We start from the raw sequence: 8,701 nt of genomic DNA on the forward strand, positions 1-8,701 counted from the left end.
GGCGGGGGACACTTCCTGTGAGCGGTCCGTCACTTCCGGCATGTCCCGGAAACGCGGTGGGGAATATTAGTTCCGGGGGAATCCATCCGCCGCGCCCCTCTGCAATGTCGCCCCCGGTCCGTCACCCCGGGGCGGGTTCCCCACCGCGCAGGGTATCCCTCCGCCTCGGTGTCCCGCCGAGGCGCCCACATCCCTCCCAGGGCCTGCCCCAACCTTCTCCCCAAGGCCCCGTCCCCATGGAGGGCTCCGGGCCCTGTGTCCCCCCAGGGGTGGAGGGGTCGCGGGGTGCTGCGTCCTCAGACACGCACACGCGGGGCTGAGCTGGAAATGGCTCTTCGTCGCTGGTATCCGAAAAGCGGCTTCGTGCCCGCTGTGCAGTAACCCATCTTAACACTCTCAGGAGAGATGTTGTATTTATTCAGGCCTGGGCGCTCAGTGGACTTTTCCACAAATCAAGCACCCCGACAGCAGGTTTTCATTCTCCTTTTATACACAAAAATCAGAAGTTAGCACTTTCCCAAACACACCTATTAGATACTGATTGCTTAGTGATTAACCCACAACTATAAGACGGGTTTCCATAAAGCTTCTGCTATCCACATGCTCAGGGGAAGGGTCTTAACCTGGGCAGGGGTCTTTTTGACCTGTGGGTGTGGCTTTTAGAATTAAAATGAAAGCAGTTCACTTTCGGGGCATTCCAGAGTTAGTTTCATTGCCAAATTAAGTAATCAGACATTCACTTATGGTCCAAGATGTTCTGCTTCTTGTCTATGGTTTGGAGATCAAAGCTGCTTCTTAATAAACTTCTTAACGATAATCAAGGTTAGCTCGACCACGATTCCAAGTCTTACTCGACCAGGTTTTGAAACCTCAAAATTGGCCCCATATGTGCCATAACTATGGTTACTAGCACAATTATTAGCCGTGGCTACAAGCAAATGCAAAGTGTACTATATCATTGCCACCATGGTGGTCCCAGCAGCACCAGGCGTCCCTCGGTGTCTTCAGTAGGTGCTGAAGACAGCATGGATGTGCTCCCCGTTGTGCGGCTTGTAGGTACCGACCCCTGCAGCAGAGGGAAAGGTGTGAGGCCAGGATGTTGTGTCCCCCAGCACAGTTCCCCCGTGTCCCCCACCCCAGGCTGCTCACCTTCTTGGAGGGCCTTCCCACCGCTGAGGAACTGCCAGTAGGTCCTGTCGTTTGAGTTGGCAGCCAGCCCGTGGATGGAGATCACCATGGGGCCCCAGGATGTCTGCTCTGTCTGAAAGCTACCAGGGAGGCGCGTGGGCTTGGGGCGCAGTGGGGGGATGCCACGGCTTCCCCCTCAGCCCCTCTGGTTCTCACCTAAAGATTTGGGGTTTCTCCGCCTCTGCTGCCTGCAGCACCTTGAGCAGCGTGGAGCCGCTCGGGACCCGGACTGAGGTGGTGTAGCTGAAGTGCTTTCCCTGCAGCTTGTTGATGATGGAGTAGTGCACCTCGATGGTGGGTGCTGGGAGAGGAGAGAGGTAGGGTGTGCACCTGTCACACTGCCACAGGGCATCATCCCCATGGGGGCTGGGGGTGCTCCGGGCAGGAGCAGCTGAACCTTTGCAAACCCCAGTTGTACCCGGATTTGGGGACAGGACAGCTGCAAGCTTGGATACATACTGGTTTTGGCAGCGCAGTCCACACTAGCTGCTTCCAGGTAGGATCTGCCTGCGAGGGCAGGCAGGACCTGGGCAATGGCCATGGGCAACTCATAGTCATGTTTGTACACCATGGAGAAGGCCTGGGCACAATCCCACTCCCGTGGGGCATAAAACTTGCCCGTGGCCTGCAGCGCCTGTGGAGGAGGTGGGAGACAGTGTGAGCAGCCTCAGAACTGGGACTGGGTGGCCACAGTGCTGCAGCTCCCCCATCCTCGTACCTGCATGGCCAGCCCCATGCTGTAGATGTTTCCAATCATGCCATGGCCCTTCTCCTGCTCATCCAGGAAGCTGTTGGTCACAGTTGACAGTGCCTCCCAGAGCAGTTCCCGCATGTCACGGAGATCCGTGTGGCTGTACGTGCACGCCATTGCCAGCGCCGCCACGGCACGGGTGTCTGCGGGATCCCAGGGTCACCACCAAGCCCGTTGGCAGGAACAGCAAGCAGAGGGGACACAGTGGGGCCACAGAGGTTCCTTACCCACATCGAGGTGGCTGTCGGGGCTCAGCACTCGCTTGGCCAGGATCACGGATGCCCCTTGGTAGCCACCTGCCTTTGTCAGGCACAGGCTCAGGGCATCCAGGCTCACTCTGTACAGGGTGGTCTTTGGGATGCCCTCCACCTCTGCAAAGCAAAGTGCGGCAAGCTGAGGGGGGGCTGGGATGCAGGGAGGGAGATTGTCATCCCCCAGCCCTTTCTCCACAGAATCCCAGAATGATCTGGGTTGGAAAAACCCTTGAAGCTCCTCCAGTCCAACCATGAACCTCACATTGACCGTTCCCAACTCCCCCAGATCCCTCAGCGCTGGGTCAACCCGACTCTTCAACCCCTCCAGGGATGGGGACTCCCCCCCTGCCCTGGGCAGCCCATTCCAACACCCAACAGCCCCTTCTGCAAAGAAATCCTTCCTCAGAGCCAGGCCAGCGTACCCAGGCTGGCCACCTCCTCGTCCGTTTTCTGCTGCAGGATGCGGAGGAGGTCGATGCTCTGCCCCAGGGCCTGGACCTGCCGGGGGTTCTCGCAGGAGGAGATGAGGGCAAGCACATACAGAGCCACCTCTCCTGAGGTCATGTCTGTAGGGACAAGAGAGCAGCCAGGGCACATGGGGGGGCCAGTATATGGCACCCCCCTATCTGGCCAGGGTGGAGAGAGTTGGCAGTGCCCAGCCTGTGGTACCGGGTCTGCTGGGACCAGGTGCCGTGGCAGGAGTGCACCCCCCACCCCTCCCTACCTTTCTGGGCTCTCTTCACGGCCTCCTTCTCTATCTCCTGCAGCAGCTGCTTGTGGGTGATACTGCCGGTGGCCCCAGCCAGGTTCATGGCCAGCAGGACGCTGGGGTTCGGTGGCTCATCCGTCTTGACAGAGTCCTCCAAATGTCGCAGCATCTTGGAGACCACATGGTGCGAGGCAACTGGAAGGAGAAGGTCTGGGCACTTGTGGTGGGAGGTCACCCCATGTCCCCTTCAGGCAGCCCCTCACAAGGCCACCAGTCTCTCTCCACGGGAGGGCTGACACTCACCGCAGTTGTGGGCGACCGTGCTGCCTGCCAGGGCCAGCAGGACCCCGATGCTGAATGCCACGCCGAGCATCCTCTTGTCCTCAGGGCAAGCAGGTCCACTCAGGCTGGCAAAGTCCTGTGGGCACTCACTGGTCTCTCTGGGCATCCTCTCTGCTTTTAACAGCTCCTGGTGCCCTTCTCCGGTCACCTGCCCTCCCACAGTCCTCCCTGCCAAGCACCACCCGCTTATCTGTGTGCCCAAGGGTTGGAGGATCACGGCTGCAGGGGCAGTGATTTTCCATTTGAGGTCACTGAATTTGCAAAAGACTGGTTGTACCAGTTGTGGCTGGATGGGGGCTCATCCCAGGGTGCTGAAGGAGGTGGTGAGTGTCACAGCAGGACCCCCCCTTAAACATCTGCCCAAGGTTCTGGGTGCCCGGGGAGGTGCCCGCTGGCTGGAAGCTCACCAGCCATATCCCAGTTTGCAAGAAGGGCTTGTACTTCCAGGGAACTACAGATCTGTGAGTCTAACCTCAGTTCCTGGAAAAATTATTGAGAATATTAATCTGGGTACTTCCGTAATGCATTTAAAGAATTATGCAACCCTCAGGCAGAGTCAACATGGGTTGAGGCAGGGAAAGTCCCGTCTAACTGGTTTGGTATCCTGCTATGATGAGGTCACTCACCTTGTAGATGACGGGAAGGTGGTGGATGTTGTTTTTCTGGATTTTAGTAAAGGTTTTGATCCTGTCCTTCCCAGCATCCTTCTGGAGAAGGTGTCCAGCTGTGAGATGAGCAGGGACAGGGTGTGTTGGGTGAGCAACTGGCTGGATGGGGTAGGAAATGGGGCTACATCTGGCTGGAGACCAGTCAGTGCCATTGATGCCAAACTGGGAGGTGCTGGTGAGGGACAAGAGCCCTGCAGAGGGATCTGGCTGGGTGGGAAACAGCAGGACATTTAAGAACAAATGCTGGATTCTGCACCTGGGACGGGGTGCACTGGTGGGGAACCTTCCTTACTGATGTGGGTGAGCACGCAGGGGCCGCAGTTACGCAGCAGCTCTGCCTCCCGCACCGCGCTCTGGTCAGGACGTGGGGGCTCGGGACAAGCTCTGGTTGCACCGACTGGGTCATCTTCTGCCCCAGGCTGCTTGCCACGGATTACAGGGGTGTCATGGGCTCCCAAGGGCTGTGCTCCCAGGACCAGCCTGTCCCATCTCACTGTCCCCACTGTCACCCCTTCCCTTGCTTGCTTCCTCACACCAGAGCCTGGAGGTGTCTGGGATGGGGAGGGTGGGCTGGGGGTGTCCCCCCTTGTCCCAAGACAGCTCAGGGTACAGAGGTCAATGCCCTTCTGTGCCTCAGTTTCCCCACAGGCTGGGCAGTGTGAAGGTGCCCCAAAGATATGCTCATCACCCTGTGTGTGGTGACTACCCTGCTTTTAGGGGCAGAGATTGACCCCCACCTTCTCCATCCCCCCCCCAGGGCAGGCACAGGGACCAGTGGGGCAACAACCAGGACAAGGGGAAGGAGCAGGGCTGGAGCAAGGACAGGGATGGGGATGGGGGCTCTTGATCCGCACCATGGGAGAGGGTTCTGCCAAGCATCCCCCCAACCCTGGAGCCATCTCTTGCTGGTGCGCCGCGACAGCCCACCAAAGCAAAAAAAAAAATCACATCGGGGGCTGACATCCTGCTCTCAACTCCAAGCAGCTGAGGGAACTGGGGCGGTTTAGTCTGGAGAAGAGGAGGCTGAGGGGAGACCTCATGGCCCTCTACAGCTCCCTGACAGGAGGGTGCAGAGAGGGGGGATGAGTCTCTTGAACCAAGGAACAAGCACCAGGACAAGAGGGAATGGCCTCAAGCTGCCCAGGGCAGGGTCAGACTGGCTCTGAGGAAGGATTTCTTTGCAGAAGGGGCTGTTGGGCATTGGAATGGGCTGCCCAGGGCAGGGGGGGAGTCCCCATCCCTGGAGGGGTTGAAGAATCTGGTTGACCCAGCACTGAGGGATCTGGTGAAGTTGAGAATGGTCAGTGTGAGGTTCATGGTTGGACTAGAGGATCTTCAAGGTCTTTTCCAACCCAGATCATTCTGGGATTGAGAGCTCTGTGATGAGATGAGCCACAGGTGGGTGCAAGGGACTGGGTGTGGGGCTGCAGGGAACCACCCAGCCTCCCATTGGGAGACCCGTGGCCGCTGACCTTGGCCCAGGTGTAAAAGCCATCAGTGGGGGCTGCCCCTTCTCTTCCTTCTCCATCACAATGAAGGCTCTTGTGAGAAGGTGGTTTGTGCTCTTTCTTGCTGCTGCTGCCTGGGCCCAGGATGCTCTGGGTAAGGGTCGGGGTGGGGGGGAGTCGTGCTGGGTCTGGCTGCCCTCCTTGGGGAGGGGGAAACAGGCAGTGCCCCCCTGGGCTGGGCTGTGGGGTGTCTCTGCTCTGGGCATGGCTGTTTGCTGTGGGGTGGTGGGTGCAAGCAACGCCTGGCTGCCCCCAGAGGAGGACTATGGCTGTAAATGTGGAAACAGGGGAACTTGAGGAGATATTTGTGCTGGGGCTTGCCTGACTTGCTCCCCTGGGAGCAGGTAGCCAGGGGGTCCCTGGCAAGCTGGCTCAGTCCTCCCTCTCCTCATCCTGCCGCAGTCTCTGTTATGTGTGGCCACACGTGGCTTTCTGTGTGGGTGCCGGCCGGCCTCCTGGGGAGTCGTGTGGCCAGTGGGGAGCTGATGCTGGGATCTGGCTGTGGGGTGACGGCTGCTGATGGGGACGGCTACAGGCTGGAGCACCCACTCGTGGCCTGTGGGACCACTCTGGAGGTGAGGAGCCAGGGGTGACCCATGTGTGCAGCACCCACATTGAGGGGTGTGAAGGATGTAAGGGGGAGGGACCATGTCCCACAGGGGAGGGACAGTGTCAGGGTACCCACAGCTAGGGAGGAATCCATGTGGGAGAGGCGTGGTGGGTCCTCCACAGCCACCCACCTACCCAGGGTGCCTGTGCCATCATTGTCAGTGCACCCACATGCTGGGTTAGCCTGACTATGAGGAAAGATTTCTTTGCAGAAGGGGCTGTTGGGCGTTGGAATGGGCTGCCCAGGGCAGGGGGGGAGTCCCCATCCCTGGAGGGGTTGAAGAGTCGGGTTGACCCAGCACTGAGGGATCTGGTGGAGTTGGGAACAGTCAGTGAGGTTCATGGTTGGACTGGAGGGGCTTCGAGGGCTTTTCCACCCTCGATGATTCTATATCTGCTCATTCCCCCAGCTCCTCCCAGACAGGATCCGCTACAGCAATGTCCTCTACTACCGCCCGTTGGTTGGGGGGCCTGTAGCTCGTGCCAGACCCTTCTCCCTCCCTGTGGATTGTTACTACCCCAGGTAAGTTGGGAGCTCCACGTCCCCATGCTCCTGGGTGTGATCCACGATGGGACCCCTCAGTGCTGGCCCCATCCTGGGCAGGGTGGCTGCTATGGAGGGGTGCCTGCCTGTGGGGGACATGGCAAGAAGGGGTGCCCTGTCTGTCCCTGGGAGCCTATCACCCCATTTGTGGATGCTTTGTGGTGCAGGACGGGCAGCGTTTCATCCGGGGCCGTCCAACCCACCTGGGTCCCCTTCAGCTCCACTGTCACTCACCGGAGACGCTTGCGCTTCGCCCTGGATGTGTATGACAGTGAGTGGGGGACCCCCAAACCCCCTTGTTCCCCTGTGTGTGTGTGAGGGGTACACACACACACAACACAACATCCCCTCCTGCCTTCCAGGTACCTGGTCCTCCCGCCTGCACCAGCCCACTTATTTCCTGGGGGAACTGGTCAACATCGAGGCGTCGGTGAGCACCGACCCCCGCCTGCCCCTGAGGGTCTTTGTGGACGAGTGTGTGGCCAGCCCAAGCACAGCGACGTGGCTGAAGTACAAGGTCATCGCTGACAATGGGTGAGCATCACAGCTGGGCACGGGGTGCCCCCCAGACTGCTGATCTCCTTCCTCACCAGGACCCTGGGTGGTGGCAGTCCTGTTTCACCCCATTTCCCATCCCCGTAGGTGTCTGTTGGATGAACAGCTTGGTCGTTCCCGCTTCCTACCCCAGAGTGGGGACAGCTTCCTCCGCTTCCAACTGGACACCTTCCTCTTCCCAAATGCCTCCAACAACCAGGTCTGTGCCAGCGGGGTCTGTGGGTGTGGGGAAGGGGTGGCTGGGGGTGATTGTTGGTGAGCCATGGGACAGTTCAGGACGTGTGGCAGGAGGATGCTTGTCCCCACAGATCTACCTGCACTGTCACCTCAAGGCTGTGGTGGAGGGGACTGGCAGCACCTCTGGCAAATCCTGCTCCTATGACCGCATGGCAGACGCCTGGCGCTCCCCGGATGGGGCCAACTGTTCATGTTGTGGCTCCCCGGCTGGCTGTGGGGGCCGTCGGCGCCGTCAGCTGGCCGGCAGCAGAGGTAGGAAGACCCTTCTGAACCCATGGGGGGGAATGCAGGGACCCATGAGATGTTTGTGCCCAGCAGTGCCTGATGGGCTTCTCCTTACAGGGCTCCTGGGGGAAGCCAGCATCCTCCTCAGCCCCCTGGGGCTAGTTTCAGCTCTGCCCAGCTTGTCCCCGGCCCCCACCGGGCTCCTCAAGGCACTGGAGCCCAGCACGGCACTGCCGCGTCGCCCCTCAGTCCCCGTGGTGCGGGAGGAGAAGAGGGACTCAGGTGAGTGTGAGCTGCCCCACGGTGCTGGGGGGTGGTGGGGATGACCCTACTGTCCCCCTCACCCCACTCTCTCTCCCCTGCAGGGTCAGCTGTCCCTGGCACCACGCTGGCCATGGTGGCCATGTGCTCCATCCTCGTTGCTGTCAGTGTGGTCGGCTGCTACTGCTCGGTGCGGCGGTACCAGAGTGGGCACGGGGTGGGGGACCCTGAGACAGCCTCGGGGGAGCCCTGTGATGTGGCCATGGCCCCTACAGCAGCTGGTGGTGCTTGGGCCACCCCCAGGAACCCCCCTGTTCCTGCAGACCCTGCTGTGGTCTGACTCTCCTTCTTTTGGAAATAAAACCTGTGGCAGAAAGGCTGTGCCAGTGCAGTGTGGAAGGGGGGGTGGTGTCTCCACGGGTGAGTGGGTGTGGGGTGTGATGTGTCCCTCCAAAAGGGCCCGCTAACCTCTCTTGGGTGCTGTCGGACACCCCATGCTGCTCACCATAGAGTGGGGAGCAGGGCTGGGCCGCTTGCAACTGTGGCTCCTGTGCTATATTGGGGGGGATTAGAGCACTGGTACCCCTCTGCCTGGGTGGTGGGTGAAAAACAACCATTGCCAACATAAGGACACCAGTGTGGTGAGCCCCTGGCACAGCTGCAGCTCCCCCCCTCTCCCTGGGGATGCTCTGGTGAATTTGCAGAGAAGGCGGGGGGGTAAGAGCAGAGCTGGGGCAGGGGGGGCAGGTTTGTAGCATCCCAGGTGGAAGCTCGTGGGCACCAGATTTGTGCAGCTGTGTGATGTTAGGGTACTGAGGGGCAGATGGGCTGCCCGGGCCTTGCTGCTTGG

At 59.9% G+C, this 8,701-nt stretch overlaps 2 protein-coding genes across 2 annotated transcripts in view; both read right to left on the reverse strand.

Moving 5' to 3' along the window:
• PATL1 (PAT1 homolog 1, processing body mRNA decay factor) overlaps positions 1 to 8,701 on the reverse strand; it is a 40,502-nt gene that overhangs the window by 17,233 nt on the left and 14,568 nt on the right. The window contains exon 3 of the mRNA XM_026850130.1: positions 6,102 to 6,107. Coding sequence (XP_026705931.1) covers positions 6,102 to 6,107 — 6 coding nt within the window. The remainder of the gene's footprint in view (positions 1 to 6,101; positions 6,108 to 8,701) is intronic.
• Positions 381 to 3,383, reverse strand: CBLIF (cobalamin binding intrinsic factor). The gene is made up of 9 exons (XM_026850353.1): positions 3,206 to 3,383; positions 2,918 to 3,097; positions 2,616 to 2,759; positions 2,167 to 2,310; positions 1,907 to 2,082; positions 1,648 to 1,822; positions 1,345 to 1,489; positions 1,150 to 1,268; positions 381 to 1,066 (listed from the first exon to the last, which is right to left on the reverse strand). Exons 1-9 carry the CDS (start codon positions 3,348 to 3,350, stop codon positions 1,005 to 1,007), a joined length of 1,290 nt encoding a protein of 429 aa, XP_026706154.1. The 5' UTR covers positions 3,351 to 3,383; the 3' UTR covers positions 381 to 1,004.

This window comes from Athene cunicularia (assembly GCF_003259725.1).
Source record: "Athene cunicularia isolate RWA chromosome 5 unlocalized genomic scaffold, athCun1 chr5_part2, whole genome shotgun sequence".
Taxonomy (NCBI): Eukaryota; Metazoa; Chordata; class Aves; order Strigiformes; family Strigidae; genus Athene; species Athene cunicularia.

Bases quoted from the DNA above. Each gene is read 5' to 3' on its own strand.
- CBLIF (XM_026850353.1), bottom strand. From the start codon at position 3,350: ATGCCCAGAGAGACCAGTGAGTGCCCACAGGACTTTGCCAGCCTGAGT. The intron at 2,311-2,615 runs GTACGCTGGCCT...TTTGCTTTGCAG, and splicing joins CGAGGAGGTGGCCAGCCTGG to AGGTGGAGGGCATCCCAAAG. The intron at 1,269-1,344 runs GTGAGAACCAGA...CCTCCCTGGTAG, and splicing joins GAGAAACCCCAAATCTTTAG to CTTTCAGACAGAGCAGACAT.